The sequence below is a fragment of the Anabrus simplex genome, chromosome 8 (assembly GCF_040414725.1).
Source record: "Anabrus simplex isolate iqAnaSimp1 chromosome 8, ASM4041472v1, whole genome shotgun sequence".
NCBI lineage: Eukaryota > Metazoa > Arthropoda > Insecta > Orthoptera > Tettigoniidae > Anabrus > Anabrus simplex.
In genome coordinates, this window is record NC_090272.1 from 146,285,610 (window position 1) to 146,305,687 (window position 20,078).

Below are 20,078 nucleotides of genomic sequence, written 5' to 3' on the forward strand. Positions count from 1 at the left end.
GAGACTGCACAAGAAGAAAAAGAGACGGTATGAGAGGAAAGAATTAGAAGAAATGGAACGGTTGAAAGGGATGAATGATGTGAGAGCTTTCTATCAGAAGTTAAATAAAAGTCGTAAGGATTTCCAGCCTAGAACAAGTTTGTATAGAGATAAAGATGGCATAATACTGGGTAGTGAGGAAGCAATACTAGAAGGATGGGCCCAGTATTTTGATGAACTGTTGAATGAAAGTCCAGGTGATAACCAAGTAACCTTACCTCCTGTAAATACAAGAAAATCAGACACAGAAGTAGCGATACCTACTATTGAGGAAGTTCAGCTTGGCATTAAGAAGTTAAAGAATAACAAAGCCCCAGGAATGGATTTAATACAATCAGAGCTTGAGAAAAATGCTGGAAAAGAATTTGTTAAACACTTTCACAAACTAGTGGCCAAGATATGGGTAGATGAAACAATCACTGATGAATTGAACGTAGGTATCATCTGCCCGATACATAAGAAAGGTGATATCATGCTGTGCTCTAACTATAGAGGTATCTGCTTATTATCCATTGCTTGTAAAATATTTTCCAATATTATCTTTAGCAGATTGGTGCCTTACGTGGATAATGCGGTTGGTGACTATCGATGCGGATTTCGCCAAGGAAGATCTACTATTGATCAGATCTTCACAATTCGCCAGGTACTTGAAAAATGTAAAGAATTTGGAATTGATACACACCATCTCTTCATTGACTTCAGATCAGCCTATGACAGCATTGATAGAAGTAATCTCTATGTAGCAATGGAAGAGTTTGAGATCCCTAAGAAATTGATCGCCCTTATAAAAGCTACCATGGAAAATACTCTGAATCAAATTAAGATCCAGAATATGTTATCAAGTGCTGTAACGACCAAGAACGGAGTTAGGCAAGGAGATTCATTATCATGCCTTTTGTTCAATATAGCTTTGGAGAAAGCTGTTAGAGATGCGAGTATCAACACAAGGGAAACCGTCTTATATTAAATCAGTTCAAATTTTGGCTATGCAGATGATATTGATTTAATTGCAAGAACACCAAGAGCATTGAAAGAAGCTTTTACAGGCCTCGAAAAACAGCAAGAAAGATGAATCTACAGATTAATGAAGGAAAAGCCCTAGTGGGTCTACATTCATAGAAATTGGCTCATATAAGTTTGATGTTGTGCGTAGCTTTACCTACCTTGGATCAGAAGTTAATTCCAAGAACAATGTTAGTTCTGAAATAGAAAAACATATACTGTCTGCTAACAAGTGCTATCATGGCCTCAGAAAACATCTGAAGTCTAAGCTGGTGTTCAGGAAAACTAAAGTCCTGATGTATAAAGTTTTAGTAAAGCCTGGTGCTGAGACCTGGACACTCTCAAAATCTGATGAAAGACAGCTCGGTATATTTGAAAGAAGGATTTTGAGGCAAATTTTTGGGCCAGTGGAAGAAAATGGTGTCTGGAGAAGAAGATATAATCATAAATTGTATAATTTATATAACGAACCAAACATTGTTAACTGTATAAATATCAAAAGGTTGGAGTGGGCAGGACATTTGTTGCGTGCTAATGACAGAATGATAAAGAAGATATTTAATGCAGTACCAGAAGGAACCAGGAAAGTTGGCAGACCAAAGTTAAGGTGGGAAGAAGGGGTGAGAGAGGATGTAAAGATAATTGGAATCAAGAATTGGAGGAACTCTGCACTTGACAGGAAAGAATGGGGAACACTTCTTCAGAAGGCCAAGGCCCACAAAGGGCAGTGTTGATGATGATGATGATGATTAGTCATTTATGCCCACTGTGAAGTTAGACACTGGACACCAAATGACGTTTACAATGTCTGCACTGAATGCGGTGGGCAACAGTTCAAATAGATTTTGAATACAACATTCAGTGCCCAGTGTGTAACTTCACTGTGTGCACAAATGACTATCACTTCATTGATTTTCAGGGTTCTGAATTGCTTAGGATTGTAACTGATTGGCACACTGGGGCAAAACACTGGCAACCAAGAATGAGTTACCTGGAAAATTTATAGTGTCCAGTAATGGACCATGTATATTGTAGAATGTTTTGGAGATAAACAACAACAAATTATCCATTAAGGTGTTTCTGACATTCTCTCAGGCTTATCTTGATGCAGGGTTTTGTCCTACACTTTATGTTCCCTATTCAAAAGTTATTGTATTTCAGCTCCTCTATCGTCTATTTCAGTTGCTGTGGCAATTTTTGAATCCCCGCTCCCACCAATGTAATGAAAATGTATATCAGATGATTAAACTCCCACAAAATTTCTTAAACATGTTCAATTATGAATAAACTCTCCGAACTATGGCACATAATATAAAGTGATTACTGTAATACTCTAAGGTCATTTGTGTCCTCAAAGTCTACAAACATTTAGGACATTAAATATTTTGTTTGTGTTACCAAATGCAAGTGGTGTTTAGACAAGATGCGGTTTTGATTTCACTGACATTCAACTGCAAACTTCTAGTTGAATTATTTGATTTTCATCCTTTTAGTGCAGTTCATTTAAAGAGATGTCTCGTGTCTGGTTTTACTAAAATTCTCCATGAACATAGACATTTCTTTAAGCCCTTCATGGGACCAATGAACACCAATTAATATTTGCACTTTGTCACTCAGTCATTATCCAAATCAGATGAACCCACATGTGTGCTTACTTTGTCATCTCGAATGCACACAACCTGTCTATCGAACTCCAAGACATTCAAGAACATCTGGGAACTTCCAGAACTTCTTGACCTCTCAAATTGGCCTTCGAGGGAATACTACGTGGTTTCCATGGTGCTGACTGCTGTTTCCTGACCTGAATGAGAGGATCATTGCTGTTCTATACAGTAACATTCCACAAATGTACAACATAATTAATACATGCATTGTAAAAATGAGTGATTAGTATGAACATAAAACTCTCACTGTCAAAGCGTAAACCCCGATAATACTCATGGTTGTGGTTTATACTCTAAGTTTCATGATTCTGATTTACTAGAACCTTGTACTTTGAAAGAATAAACAACTTACCATCCACTGTTTTCGTATTTGTGATAAATCACACTGTTGGTTGTGCCAGTTGATCATCACAGCTGTGTTAGGAAACAATGCACTATACGTCAGACTGCTGAGGCCAAGATGAGATACTGCAGGTAGACCATCTTCTGTCATAGCTGTTTTGTTGAGTCGATATTCAGGATCAGGATATGCCTAGAGAAAACATTAAATAATTCTAGAGTATATAGATTCATTGCATTTTTTTGTAATGGAATACGCAAGTCTTTGTAAAAATAAACCAACTGCACAAAATTTAATTTAAAATTTCAGGCAGAAAAGCTGACAAAGCAAGAGAGAACAAACACACGACAAGAACTCTCTTAATCAAAAGTTTTTCATTAATCTGCCAATTGTAGAGAAGAAAAGAAAATTGCAAGCCAGAAGGAAGAACACCTAATGCAATAAAGAGCTGTGTTTTTTGGAAAAGATAAAGTACACTCATGTTCATAAAAACCAGAACACCTTTAAGGACTAGAGATAGGAAGTTCATATTCATACGACATGTGCATTAGTATGTTCTGAAGAAATGATTAGCGACTTGAGCAGCCATGCTGGATGCCCCGCAGACATACGCGAGAACTGCACCATCAAATAAGTGAGCTTGAAAGAGGGCGCATTATTGGCATGAGAGAACGTGATGTATCCATCCGGGAAATTGTTGCTCATGTAGGACGAAGTGTGTCCACAGTGCAACGGGTGTGTAAAGAATGGTTCACAGAAGACCGCAGAACTCGATGAGATGAGTCTGGTCGCACCACCAAGGCCAACCCCCGAGAAGAACACCACCTCATCCGAATGGCATTGCAGGAGAGATCTGCGTCCTCCTCGGCTCTGGTGCAACAGTAGAACTGTATAACAGATTATAAACTATCAGGAGTGACAGTCCGTCACCATTTATTACAGTCTGGGTTACCGGCAGGCCGTTCAATTCTCCGTCTACCTTTGACTAATGTGCATAAACATGCTAGACTGCAATGGTGTATGGAACGTTAATGGAGACAGGAATGGCAGAACATAGTGTTTTCGGACCAATCCAGGTTCTGTTTGTTTAAAAATGATGGCCATATTTTGGTTCACCGCAGACGAGGAGAGGCATCACATTGACTGCATCCGCACAAGACATATAGCACCAACTTGAGGCCTTATGGTGTGGGGTGCTATTGGGTACAACCACAAGTCACAGTTGGTGCGTGTCCAGGGCACTGTGATCAGTTTCACCTATGTGAATGACATCCTGCGACCCATAGCCATACCCTCTCTGCACGACGCCCCAGACACCACATTTCAGCAGGACAATGCGCGACCACATGTTGCTACACAAACACGTGCCTTCTTGTTGCCACAGGATGTCAGGCTGTTGCCCAGGCCCACCCGATAACCAGACTTGTCACCAATAAAAAATGTGTGGGATATGGTGAAACAACGGGTGCGGCACTGTGACCCAATGCCAACCACCAAAGATAAGCTGTGGAACCAGGTTAATGCAGCATGGATGGCTATACCTCAGGACGCCATTTGCAGCTTATACGCAAGGATACCATCACGCATGAAACAAGTTATCAGTGCCCATGGAGGACCCAGTGCATACTAGGCAACAGGACACATGCTGAACCTAGGTGACTGAAATGCTAATTATTTCTCCAGAACATACTAATGAACATGTCTTGTGAATATGAACTTCCTATTTCTAGTCTTTCAACGTGTTCTGTTTTTTATGAGCATGAGTGTAGATTTGCAAGAAGAGTGCCATTAGAGGTAAAGATGAAAGCCTCTTTAGATACTACTATTCTGTGTATTTTGTCTCAGAAATTGTCAAGATGATGTGTGAAGATGGGATGGAATTAGTGCTTTCACCTAAATATTTTTATCCAGTACTTGGGAGATAGTGGGTTCGAGACCCACTGTCGGCAACCCTAAAGATGGTTTTCCATGGTTTCCCATTTTAACACCGGGCAAATGCTGGGGCTCTACCTTAATTAAGACCATGGCAGCTTCCTTCATATTCCTAGCCCTTTTCCTGCCCCATCGTTGCCATAAGACCCATCTGTGTCGGTGTGACGTAAAGCAACTTGCAAAAAAAAAAAAAAAAAAAAAAAAAAAAAATCATCAAGTATTTTTATTTGTTAACAATATTGTACGTGTATGTGCATGATTTTAAGTGATTTGATCGAATCTGAGGATGTTCTTACAGAAGGAAACATGTCATTCTTTGTTTAATATATATATAATTTTTTTTTTTTTTACAGGTATGATATAGTGTTATACATGTTTTTAAGTTACACCAAGTACTTTGAGGATGAATATAAATTGATTCACTTGAAATAATACAATGCAGAGATGTCCACTACTTTTGGCAAGGGTACACAGAGACTTCTTTCTCTATATATTAATTTAATGATTTCCAGAGATATCTAGAACATAAGTGGGTTTTATTTTTTCCAAATGGCTGAACAGTTACAATAATCAACTGAATTCCTGACATTAGTAAGAATTACCTACATCCTGTAATGAAAACACAAAGCAAAACAAATCCAATTCCAGTCATTTAACAAAGAACTATACATGGAAGAGATAGTGTGAGAAGAGCCATTAACTGCAATGAACATGTGGTGAGTGACATAGCAGCCTACTCCAACTCACCAAGGCTAAGTTATGTCACCCACCGAACATTCCATTCCTTCTACTGTGAATAACTCCAATAATAATTATGGTACAAACATGACAATAACTCCCCCGTACTCCTCGCTTTAATACCTTAAAGTCACCAAATTTCATCAAAATCCACCAAGGATTACAAAAGTAATTTGATGAGGAAAGAAATACTGCCATCTGCGACTTTACTATAAATAAGCTATGAGTACAGACCAACGGTACAGTCTTCTCCAGTCAGACCCATGAGGCTGGCTGCTGGTGGGTGTCTGTGTGCTGAAATGACGAAGTTGGTGGAAATCTGTGATACTGGTGAGAACAAACCCTTTATCTGATTATGTTTTACAGACTAAGCCGTATAGCCAGTGATCATAACACTTTGAATATTTCCAAGTGAATTTAGGGTTATATTTAAACATATCTCCAGTGGCTAATAACTTAGTATAATTGAACTTAGAATTTCTCCTGTGCATTGAATACTCAGGTTACTCACAAATTAAAATGTGTTGAACTGAATTAGAACTTAGAATTTCACCAAACATAAATCGGAGATCAAACACTTAGGTTATTTTATGAAGTGCAAAACATTCCCATCACACAATGAAAACAAGGATGCTTTGGTGGATAATGGGCATTTTCCTTCTTGACCATATTAGGAACGACACCCTCAGGCAACATACTGGTGTGACACCATCTGTTGAGAAGGTCCATCAATGTCTACTTGAGCACGACCAGAATGCTGCATCTAACAATGCTGCAAAGACAGCTTAACATCCACAAACTAAGGCCAAGTGTATGACCCAAAGATGGCAGAATACTATAAACAATAATCTGAAAACAGTCCATCTATGACCAGATGATGCAGTTGACCGTGTTAAGCAACAAGATCTAGAAAACAACCTTCTACCAAAGAAGAAGAAGAAGAAAAAGAAGAAGAAAATTTATTAGGACAATTTGATTTCATCCTTATCTTCGTTCCATTTCTACTATCTTTTCACCCACCACAGACAAATTAGTACACCCTATTCTTCTAAAATAAAATATCATCAAAACATTTGGGTTAAGATTTTCTTTCCCTCTGTGCATTCTGAAAATGGAGTATATATAACAAATTCGAATTAATAAAAACATATCAGCCCCTCTTCCAAAACAACTATTTTACAGTGACTTTAGACTACTTTGTTTAAAAGAGTCAGCAGTGTTCACTCACACAAGATGACAGAAACAGGAATCTTACTGAGACTAGCAAATAATCTAAATGTGTAATATATCGCCTTACAGTATTGACAAATATTTGTTGTATCAATATGTAGCACAAAACTCTCATTGTATTTTCATGGTTTTGTGGAGTTTTAGCCACTTGTGTACAAAAGAGGTTTAATTGAAGTCGACTTCAGACTCAGGTCTTTTACTGGTGCTCAGCAGCAAGAAGCAAGGCAATAAAGGGCACAGCACACATAAAGGCACAATAGGGAGTACCACAGGACTGTATATGTTATCAAGCCTGATAGCAGAAACCCCATATTCCAGCCAGGTTATAAACTAGCAAATAATTTGGGGGACGACCTTGATTACTGTTTATAAGAGGCGGGAATATCAGACCATATTAATCCTGCACTTACCAAATGAGTCAGGGTGTAAAGAAGGTGAATAATTAGAATATTTACTGCACCTGAAGATGGAGAAAGATGTTTGTAGGGCTGGAAGTGAGAGATAAAATTAGTGTAATGCTCAAGTGCAATTTCACAAGAATATGCAAATGGAGACAACCCTATTACAATATTTCTAGACTAAACAGAATTTTATAATGAATATTAATCCTACTTCTTATCATAAGCAAAAGTGATTGAGTAATAGTTCTACTATAGTGAACTCTTATCACAACCTGTGTAAAAATATATATACATATATAGGTAGGATCTCTTTAAAAGTTACAAACAGTATTAAGAACAGATACTCAAAACATTTCTTGGAGCAAACTTCTGAAAAATTCTAAACAATAACTAACTTCCACTAAAATTACAAAAGGGCCGAAGACCTTCGATGTTAGGCCCCTTAAAACAAGAAGCATCAAGAAGAAGAAGCAAAATTACAAAAGAAAGCAACATACAAATAGTAGAAGAAATTGACTTGAATACTCAAAGGCTTTGGATTAACCAACAAGAAATCCTAGCATTAACTAAATACGACTGAAGTAGATAACTATACACTAGGTCTAACCCACATCATCTTGGCATAAAATGTTACAATAAGTGGCAATGTTGGACCATGGAAGAAGATACTGTACTTCAAAGAAGTCATATAAAGAGTTTTTTCTAGTCCAGCCCCTCCTTGGCTGAAAGGTCAGTTCAGACGGCCCTGGGTTTGATTCCCAGCCGTGCCGAAGATTTTAACTGTACAGTATGTGGTTCATTCCTCTGATCTGCGAACTTGTGTTTGTGTTTGTTTTAATACACTTCTCTTCATATATACACAACTCACTACACTACAAATAACCACAGGTGAACACAATGGTGAAAACATCCCTCAGGAAGGGCATCTCTCAGTAAAACTGGACCAGATCTATACCAAGCGCTGACCCCAATAAATTGAGAAAATTGTTCAGAAGAAGAAGAGAAAGAAGAAGAATGTTTCTATGGGTTCCAACATGCTCCATAAGTATAGTCTAAGACCTATGAAGTAATACAGGTTTCAAAGAAAATCCTGTTGTCTGCAGTCTTCTGTGTTCAAGATCAAGGAATCTAATGTTATTTGTTTTGAAGTCTCTTTCCCTTCAATCATTGTAGATTTTAAGAGATACTGACTTGTAGAAATTTTGTCCCTCTGAGTTCCTTCAATATGCTGGAAGCCAACGACACAGAGTTGTCACTTTAAACACTTTCAACTGCCACCAACCTCAACCGATTATTTTGGGAACAGAAGGAAAAACAACTAACTTATGGGGTCAGTATTGAGGAAGCGCTACATAAAAACACTGACAAAAGATATCAGAGGTGTATTTTTAGGGAAAGCACAGAAGTTTACTTGAAACAAATGACAGATTTATTAATTGATTTTTTTAAATCACACAATTTTGCTTTCCCATCTGAACATAGCCTGCAAATATATATCCACGACAATTTCCTTTGACTTGGACTTCCGCCCCAGTGCAACTCTTTCACTTCCAAGCCAATGTATCAGTATGGCCACCTCCAACATTTATACAAACTATAGTTGCATAGTCGCTAAAGAAAAAAGAAGCCACATGGTATTGCACAAGTTCCTCCCAGATACACTTTTCTCAGAAACAAGTGAATTTTAATCTTTGTTGTGGGTATCCACAGGGTTGGTATCTACATGGAAGGTGAATTATATTTGATAATATTAAAACTAAGCCTGATAAAATAAAAAAGTTAGAACATACAACATCATGTGCTCTTTCTTTTTTAGTAATGTAGTGCTTTGTTATGATAGGGGCTGCCTGGCTGAAGCGATAAAGGCATACTCGGTTTGCCCGGAAGGACGTGGATTCGAATCCCCATCAGGACGCCGTAAAATTTAAGATACGAGATTTCCACTTCCGGAGGTGCACATGGCCCTGAGGTTCACTCAGCCTACACCAAAAATGAGTACCAGGTTAATTCTTGGGGGCAAAGGTGGCCGGGCGTCGAGCTAAACATTCTACCCCATCAAGTGCTGAGGTTACGGATAGCAGAAGCCTTTACCTTCCACCCACCCAAGGGCCTTCATGGCCTGTATGGAGATGACTTTGCTCTTTCGCTTTTTGCTTTATTATGATAGTGTTTCATAAAATTGCACTGCAACTGAAAATGGCATTAAAATGAAGCCTATTGTTAATTTTAATTTCATTATAGACATTTATTTTTAATGAGAGAATATTTTCTGTCAGATCTCTCACATTTAAGCTAAACAATTCTGCTAGAAATTGAGTCTGTAATGTTGAGAAGAGTCCTACATACTTTATTTACACGCCTGTAACACTCCCTTACCTCTAACATTTCCCTTAATTTTAGACTATTATCAGAAAATAATTGCAAGGAATCTTTTAAATAACCAGGCAGCAAGTGATGGTAAAACCCACACTTCTGCATGACCTGTGTATTAGCCTTGGCTACTCTCTCCCCCTCCCCTACATTTCTCAATGCCCTTCAAGCTTCCGAGCTCCATATCCTGAGTAGCAGCATGTAGTGCATAATTATGAAGCGTCCAGCACACAAGACAGCAGTGAAAATGAACAAGAGAATACGTTTTATGGCATTCTTCAAGTTGAATGTGTTTGAATATGCTACAAAAAGTGGGCCAAGAGCGGCCAACTTGTAAATATGACGTGCAGCCGTGTATGATTCATTACTGGCTTAACTACAGAGACAAATTATTGGGAGGGTAAAAAACAAAATCATCTAATTCCTTTCCCAGTGTGAAAAAAAGTAAATTCGAAAATGTGGCCACAGAAGTTCTGGAGTAGGAAAGGAAAAGACAACAGTAAGACTATAAATCATGAAATGATGCAGTTTATTATTTATTTAATAGGGCAAAAATGTGCATTAAAAATACATTCATCTTTTGCATATTCTAGTAAAGATTTTGTTCTCTTGTTGCACTTGCTGAAATGATAGCAATCGCAATGTTTGTCACACAACATACGCACACAATGTAGAGACGGTTCATGAAAGCCTGATCGCCGGCATAGACGATAGTGAAACCCATGTACCGCCAGCCTATTCAAAGCACTTCTCATGTCATTATTTGGACCGGTCCAGCTGCAGTCAATCATAGCATCAGTTGAGTAAAAGTCCAGGCCGATTTCTGCTTGTTTTCTCTTTCTTTCTTTCTTGGAGAAATTCTTCTTGCCGCATATGTGGAAGCTGCATTCTCATTTTCAAATCTTCCAGTAAAAAAGTTTCTTTGGATAATTCATACGCACTGGGCGAGTTGGCCGTGCGCGTTGAGGCGCGCGGCTGTGAGCTTGCATCCGGGAGATAGTAGGTTCGAATCCCACTATCGGCAGCCCTGAAGATGGTTTTCCGTGGTTTCCCATTTTCACACCAGGCAAATGCTGGGGCTGTACCTTAATTAAGGCCACGGCCACTTCCTTCCAACTCCTAGGCCTTTCCTATCCCATCGTCGCCATAAGACCTATCTGTGTCGGAGCGACGTAATGCCACTAGCAAAAAAAAAAAAAAAAAAAATTCATACGCAAGTCGTGATGGTGACATTTTGGAGATGTCCAGTGTTCGTTTCAGAAATCTGGCCTTTACATTTTCAATAGTCCGAAGGTCGGACACCGTTAGTCTTTCCCAAATAAGTTTCCATACCATATGTGAGAAATGGGAGGACCTTGGCGTAAAATAAGGCCATGGCTGTGTCTAGCGATAGTCTACTCGGGTTTGTAATGTCATATATGCTTCTGATGGCTGCTAAAGATTAGGGAATTCTAAATGAGGTGACCGTAGGTTGTAAAGTGACATCCAGATATGAGAACGAGTTCACTATGTCTAGGTCTACCCCTCCACATTGTATTCTGTCACTAGATGCAATTCTCCCCCCCTTTCTGGAAAACCATCTGAAATGTTTTATTGCTATTTATCACAAGGCTGTTGCTGACTGCGTACTCTTCAAGTTTGTCCATTGAGCTTTGTAGCTCTTCCCTACTACTCGAACCCATAACAATATCATCTGCATATTGATAAAGTACAACTGAACTATTGTCAATGACCTGCATGATATCTACTAAGGTTGTGTTGAAGAAGAGGGGGCTTAAAGGGTCGCCCTACAATACTCCGTTTCCCTAAGTTATGTTGTTCAATGATGATTTCCCATCTTGCACTGTGATCTGATTGAAGGCTAGGATATTGTTGACTGCTATGGTTAGTGGATTATCTTGTCCAATCATATTGGCCAGTTTTGTAATTAGAATGTTTCTATCAAGTAGATCGAATGCCTTTTTGAAGTCAACAAAGACTGTGAAGAATTTGCCATTTTGATGTCTAATTGTGTCAAGTATGCTATCAATAAGGTTTGCTACTGCATGTAGTGTTCCTCTTCCTTTCATAAAGCTGAACTGCTGTTCTGGAATCTTTGTGTACGTCTCTGCAACGAATCTGTTCTCTAAAATTCTTGAATACACTTTGTAGATGTTATTTTCTAGAGCAATGAAGCAGTTTAAAGCATGTGAAATTTCACGAAGTCTTGGTATTGCGCAGAAAGATTTTAAAGCAAGCAGAAGTTGTTCAGAATGCTTTATGCACAAGGACATCACTATGCCACTGTCAATGACTTTTATGTATTATGTATAAAATTTTAACCATATGAAATAGTGAATTATATTGTATTGTATTGTATTGAACAGGTGGACTTAAAAATATTGTAATAATATTTGAGACATACGTCAACTTCAATACGGAACCAAAATGAGAATAGTTACTTGTAACATACCCCTTAGTTGAGCAGCTCTTCTTCTTTCTCTCAATTCTTCCCAACCCAAACTTTGCAACATTTTTGTAACGCTACTCTTTTGTCGGAAATCACCCAGAACAAATCGAGCTGCTTTTCTTTGGATTTTTTCCAATTCTTGAATCAGGTAATCCTGGTGAGGGTCCCATACACTGGAACCATACTCTAGTTGGGGTCTTACCAGAGACTTGTATGCCCTCTCCCTTACATCCTTACTACAACCCCTAAATACCCTCATAACCATGTGCAGAGATATGTACCCTTTATTTACAATCCCATTTATGTGATTACCCCAATGAAAGTCTTTCCTTGTATTAACACCTAGATACTTACAATGATCCCCAACAGGAACTTTCACCCCATCAATGCAGTAATTAAAACTGAGAGGACTTTTTCTATTTGTGAAACTCACAACCTGACTTTTAACCCCGTTTATCAACATACCATTGATTGCTCTCTATCTCACAACATTATCGAGGTCACGTTGCAGTTGCTCAGAATCTTGTAAATTATTTATTACTCTATACAGAATAACATCATCCGTAAAAAGCCTTACCTCCGATTCCACTCCTTTACTCATATCATTTATATATATAAGAAAACATAAAGGTCCGATAATACTGCCTTGAGGAATTCCCCTCTTAATTATTACAGGGTCAGATAAAGCTTCACCTACTCTAATTCTCTGAGATCTATTTTCTAGAAATATAGCAACCCATTTGGTCACTCTTTTGTCTAGTCCAATTGCACTCATTTTTGCCAGTAGTCTCCCATGATCCACCCTATCAAATGCTTTAGACAGGTCAATCGCAATACAGTCCATTTGACCTCCAGAATCCATGATATCTGCTTATCTTGCTGGAATCCTACAAGTTGAGCTTCAGTGGAATAACCTTTCCTAAAAACGAACTGCCTTCTATCAAACCAGTTATTAATTTCACAAACATGTCTAATATAATCAGAAAGAATGCCTTCCCAAAGCTTACATACAATGCATGTCAAACTTATTGGCCTGTAATTTTCAGCTTTATGTCTATCACCCTTTCCTTTCCAAAGCCTGGAACCGGTTATAATAAAAGGATTATTATACAAAGAAGAGTGGTGAAGAGGAATAGCTAGAGTGGAGCCTGAGTGAGTGTTACGGTTATGGAAGGAATAGAGGAAGTGAAGTTTAGATGAAATATACTGGGGGGAGTTACTATGCAGAAGTTTGTGTATTAAGACAAGTATATGATATTCACGTCTCTTATCAGGTTTTAACCAGTTCAGTGCTTGATGGTAAGGAGTAATATGCACATCATACCTTAGGTTAAAAATGAATCTAAGGCAACAATTTTTAATATGCTACAGTTTCCTAGTTTGTTCTTTAGCAGCATCTACCAAGATGATGATGATGATGATGATGCTGCTGCTGATGATGATGATGATGATGATGATTGGAGGTAAGGGAGCATGTAATTCCTGACTTCAGTATTTTACTGGACATATTAACATTAAACTGATAAAAATTGTAATTCGCATATCTTTGCTTTTGAAGGTATACAGTAGCCCTGGATGGTTCTGCAATAACATGTGAAGATTATAACGTGTTTCTCAAAACAAATTTATATTTTATTCCATTTTAGAGTACATTATTATGCAGGATTAATTTCTTGTTAATAAAACACAAATAAAAGTCTTTTTATTTTTATTTTCTCTCCTAAGATTAGGGCGTGTGACTTATTTGCGTATGTACAGTAAATGGGAGTCATAAAAAACCAACGAACCAAACTCGATAGCACAATGGTCTTGATGGGCCTTGGCCTGTCAAACAACCACCGCTGAGTTCGAAAGCCTGCAGATTAATAGGTGACATCTAGTCAGCAAGATAAATCCTCTCGGCTGTTATTCTTGGCTTTCTAAATCATGAAAACTAACTCACCGCCAAATTGTTCATCAACTGTTGCCATGTAGGTTGAATGAACCTCGAAATATGAGTTGTATAGGTAATGCAAATATTATAAAATGAATACCCTAACTTCAAATTATTTTTCTAATCTTCTATAGACATTAGAGAAATTAGTCGCACAGTTGCAATTTGTGAAAATAAAATTGAAAATTACTTTAGAAACAAATGACATGAAATTGAGTTTAATATGTGTGTATATGTGGTATTACATCTTGAAAAAGTTTCATCAAAACATACAATATATTTTTTAAACTTCACAATTTTGGCAAGTATAATATTGCATTTAAGTATTTATGTCACCAGTCATGTGAATCAGCCAGTGAATATTTAAATAATGTGAAAATAGTTTGCAAGTCATTATGTGTTTTGGGTGCTAATTTTATGTTATGCTACAAGAAATACAGCTACACTAGCTTGCAATATTATGTTTATCCTTTCTGTATGTTGCTAATGTCTCTCCTAGCTTCCTGTCTCTAATAATCATGCATACAATCATATTTGTTCCATTCCTGTTAATTATATTGAAACCATTACCGATGGCAAAAAAAAAAAAATCAGATAAATCTTTGGTAACACTCTTCACATTAAGAATACAGGAAAGTATAAACTAGTATAAACTAATAATAAATTAATTTTGTTGGCCACAGCCTCCTGTTTGGTGCTTGAGGAATTATATTTTGATTTATGGCTGATATTTTGATGTCATTAGGGATACACAATCTGCTGACTGTTGACATTGTTAAGTGTCACATTTATTCAAGCAAGTAACACACGTATTACTTTATTAATTTCACAAAAAAAAAAAAAAACCACACACACTCTCTCTCTCTCTCTCTCTCTCTCTCTCTCTCTGAAAATGTTATATTCAAGGAACATAATAAATATAATAACCAGCATCTGAATGAAAAATGGGGCAAACATACAATTTTCCTTTAAAGCAAATTTGACAATTCTACCTGATCTGAATTACCATCAAAGAAAAGTACAATAAGTTCCACCTTTTCAATACATTATAATGCATTGAAAAGGTGGAACTTATTGTACTTTTCTTTGATGTGAATTCTGCTTCAATACGGAACCTAAATATGAAGTTCTTAACTTTAAATGATCTGAATTAGCCGACAACATTACTTTTTTTTAAATTATCAAAATAGAAATGTTTCGAACATCTAGAAAAAATGAAAATAAATGAAATAATACAAAATAATCACTTCCCTACAAAGAAATAGACAGACATAAGGTAATATGAATGAGCATTTTGTCTCTTTAAAATGATCTGAAGAAAAGGGAACAAGCACAGCAGATATTACTAGTAATTAGCAAAAGACACTGAAAAAGAGAATACAACTTTAATCACCGATGATGAAGATGATTTAAACAATTATTCTAAGAATACACAAGGAAAAATACTAAATGAAGACTTTATGTCACGTAATACAGAGAGAGACTAAATTTAAAATGTTTTGTAGCAATTACCTTGATAGAAAGTAACTTGGCAGTGAGGATGTCATCTTGATTACGCGTCACCACCCGCAGAGCCTTACAGTCATCATCTCTTGCTCCATGCCTTAGAAGTAAATCAGTCATGCCTATGTCTCGGTTCTTGCAAGCCTCCACCAGTGCAGTGGAACCAGCCATGCTGCCTGCATCCTCAGAGTCGGGGGACATCACCTTTTACACACCACCAACCAATCACACAGCAAGGGACACAAGGGAACTGAGGATCCATAGTAATACAACCAACAATTCATGCTAGAATTCCCTTTCAAATATACCATAATCCATCAATACCAGTCTTATATACAAAGTTTCATGGTGAAATATGATAAAGTTAACAGTTCAGTGAATTAGTATGTCTTCATATTATGTCTCATCTGTAGTGTATGTAAAGAGAATGAGAGTAAGGACTTGAACATGATTTTGCATCTTGTAAAAAAGAATAAAACTCTTTATTTCAGTTAAATTGCACTGTATGATCTTTGGTTACATGAAAATGTCTGCCTATCTTAGTCATAATTTCAGGTTACTAAAGATATAGATGTCTGCACAAGAAAGTTGTAAGGGTCATATGTGAATGGTATACTCAAAATTTTAGTGTAATGAAATTACAGAAAGTATCAAATTCATAACACTTGTACGTCTCCAAGTTTGCAAAGTCTCACAAGAACGTTTATGAGACAAGCATGTTTCCCAATACTGAAAAAGTAATGTATCACTACTACTTTAATTTCCTGTAGTATGATCAGTGAAACTTCAAAACTAAGAAACAAGCAGTAGGCTATATTTACATGAACATCCAACAGAAGATAATAACTTCTTTAGGAAATGTCCCTAAAGAATAAATATCAAATTAAACTTCAAGTTACTTCTACACTGATTTGGGTGTTAATTTCACAATCTGGGATCAGTGGATTCTTGCATATTGTGCCTTGCACTGTGTACGGACAGTATACTATAGAACATTCTGACCACAGAACAATTTTCAAATACAGCTTAAGAATGGTGTAAGAAGGAAGGAAATGCCGTAGCACTGACTTCAAGGCATGGGCAATTGCAAGAAAGGATCTTTCAGAACTTGTAAAAACATGAAAACTTACTAGCTTATTTTAATTATTTTATTTTTATAAATAATTTCATATTATGGACTGTTGAGGTGATAGGTCATTGCTCACTGAGTGTTTATCTGGACGATACAACTGTGAGTTCGAAGCCCGAAAACAGGAGAGACAGTTGGTGTGGGGTAACAGTCTCGTCCCATAAAAAGGTTCTTGTTATGATACACAATATTGTCTCAGATATGGACAAACCCAAAGGAGGAGGAAAAGTTTGAAGAAAACAAGGATTACAATTTAGGAGCTTTATACAAAGGATTCCAATAAAATGTATACACTGTCATCAATAATTTTTGTAATAAATTGAGAAAAATCTCTGAAATTAAACAAACGCCTCTTTGAAGCTAGTAATAATGTCACCCAGTTATTTTGTTCCTTCCCCAAGAGAAACTAAGATAATAATTGAATAGTATTTTTATGCAAAGTAAATGCCTTTAATAACACTCGATCTGTTGACAAATACAGTAGAACCTCGATTATACGATCCCGGAAACTATGTTTCCCATATTATTAATTCAAATTACATGGTCCTGCGAGGATTCTAATTAAATCACGTTGAAAAATTCCTGCATTACCCGTTCCTCAAAGAAACGATTTCCCGTATCAACCGTCCAGATATTTCAGTCCCATCAATGCTAAACCCTCAATCATGCGTTTTTCAAGAAACTGTATCTCACGAAAGGACGACTATGGCATACTTACGGATCTTTGTGTTAACATCCTGTTATTGCGGTAATTTCAGGAAGTACTATATACTGGAAAAGTGACTGGAGGTGAACTTTCATAAGGGACCATATTAGCATCGCATTCGGGTGATATTGTATAGAGAATTGAAATCATAAAACAGAGGGTGTCCAGAACAATTGGAAGGAGACAGAGCACATTTCAGCAGCTCTAGACCTACTTGAAGACGGAATGAGTTTCATCAAATGTTTGTACCTGCAAAACGTCTACATTATGCACAGGGTTAGATGTTTATTTTTTTTTAAACTTTCTAACAGGTTTTAGGCACTTCTCTCAGGGCACTGTATAGTCACTGAGCTTTCAGGCAGGAATCAAAACTGCTCCTTCTTAAGTACTGTAACACAAATTTACAGGGTCATCCGTTTGGGATGTCAAAAAAGTAGAACGCTATACACAAGAAACTATACAAATTTATTGCTTGTTAACGGTACATACATGTTAAGGAGAGTCTGGAATTTGTGTCACAGCACATTAGCACTCAACATGTTCACCATCGCCCGTGCGGCACAAACGATACTACGAATCCATGTTGTGCCAGGTCACAGCACTTCATTAGCACTCAACATGTCCACCATCACACGGGCAGCACAAACGATACCTCGAATCCATGTTGCGCCACGTGACATGCAGCATTTCTGGAGTTATTTGCTAAAAGGCCGCTGTAATCTCCCTCCGTAGGTCAGCCAGATTCTGTGGTCTTCATGCGTACACTGTCGACTTGACGTAGCGCCATACAAAAAAAATCTGGAGGGGTTAGGTCAGGGCTATTAGAAGGCCATGGCTTGTCGAATATCTTCCTGCTTGTTGCTGTCACACCACCTTCCTCCTGTGTGAGGCATCTGCAATCCATTTTCCAAAAACATGTTGTACCATTTAACAATGTCCCGATGTCATGGGACATGCCTAACGTTGTACTGACGTCTGAAAGCTCGCTGGGTCTCCACTATACTCGAAAATTTGGCATACCATACGACACACTGAGCGCGTTGTTGTGGTAACGACCATCTTCACTCACCTCTGTATCAACACTGAGCACTGAGCGCACTAACTTGTACCGCCTCTGTACCTGACATCTGGTGATTGCACTATGAACTACACTGCTGAGTTGCCTCACGGAATTCATTGTTGTTGTTAACTTCCATCATTGTCACGTACATTACAGAAAATTGCATAGATATATATGCATTAACATAACGTTATACTTTTCTGACATCCCAAACGGATGACCCTGTAGTATTTTAATATCGTATATGATTATGTTTTCAAGACCAGAACAGATGTTGCACCATATATACATAAAGCCATGGGAGGTTTTAGGATTGCCTATTACTGTTTTGGTCCTAATATAAGACTGTTAATTTCAAGTTTTTGTGTTAAAATGTGTTAAAAACTGCAGTCGTTTTATCTGCGCGTGTAATATTAAAAATCTTTGTATCATTTCGCACTTGTACCAACTTGTACAGCGAACGCTCTTTGCAGCCGAGCTCAAGGTCGCAAATAACCATAATTTCAGAAGTTTTGATGATATTTATTTTCTTTCCAATTTGATTGTGATTAGTGACAGGCAGAATTGATATGATGCATTTGAGAACTTGAGAATCGATACTTACATTCGAAACCATATTCTCGAGTTCAACATAACCTTTAAAAGTCGATGCATGCCTAATTTATGCGGTACAAGATTTCCATAAACTGACTACGAACAGTATACCGGTGAAAAAATTAAAATGGAAGATATAAAAAAAAGGATTTTGTCATCAAGTTCAGCGCTTTTGTATCCAATGTGCTTTATTTTATTAGATTAGAGAATTAAAAACTACTTGTGGTCAATTGTTGTTTGGCTTAGGCTAGTCTTCTTAGGTTTTTCGAACAGTATGACTGATCACAGTTGCTGAACTGAAATAAGTTTTCAGAGGAAACTGATGCAGTTTCCCCAGTAAAACTGAATGTAAAGTTTCAAAAATTTTAAGTCGCGTACTTTTAATTAATGTTTGAGCTGGCCCCGCGGTCGAACTTGCCTGCCTCTCACCTGGAGGGCCCGGGTTCGATTCGCAGCAAGATCAGGCATTTTTACCTGGATATGAGGTTCACTCATTCTACGATTACCTTGAATTGAGGCACTATTTAATGGTGAAATGGTGACCCTGGTCTAGAGAGCCAGGAATAACGGCTGAGAGGATTCGTCACACTGATCATAAATCACCTCGTAATCTGCTGGCCTTCGGACTGAGCAGTGGTCGCTTGGTAGGTGGAAGGTCCATTGGGGCTGTAGTTTGGTTTGGTTTAGGGATGTTTGTAAGATTATAAGTATACATATTTTTTTTTTTTTTGTGATGTTTAGCCAAATTGTTGATGGTACATTCATTTCCGGATTTTCCATTTTCCCGTGATGTACGGAGAATCGAGGTTCTACTGTAGATCGAACTACTGAAATATCCAACATACCCATATTCAGTTTATATAACATTACTTTCATTCATGTTACTTTCCACATCTTTTGTAAGGCAATAAAATATATGAATCCAAACAGGTTCACATTTCTTTACCTTCCTCTTATCATACATTCCACCAACTAGTCATTAAAAGGT

General features: G+C 37.5%; 1 protein-coding gene across 1 annotated transcript in view; it reads right to left on the reverse strand.

Moving 5' to 3' along the window:
* Positions 1 to 20,078, reverse strand: part of Lrrk (Leucine-rich repeat kinase) — a 483,935-nt gene that overhangs the window by 235,925 nt on the left and 227,932 nt on the right. Inside the window, exons 11-12 of the mRNA XM_067152496.2 lie at positions 15,611 to 15,805; positions 3,058 to 3,237 (exon numbers count right to left, since the gene is read on the reverse strand). Coding sequence (XP_067008597.2) covers positions 3,058 to 3,237; positions 15,611 to 15,805 — 375 coding nt within the window. The remainder of the gene's footprint in view (positions 1 to 3,057; positions 3,238 to 15,610; positions 15,806 to 20,078) is intronic.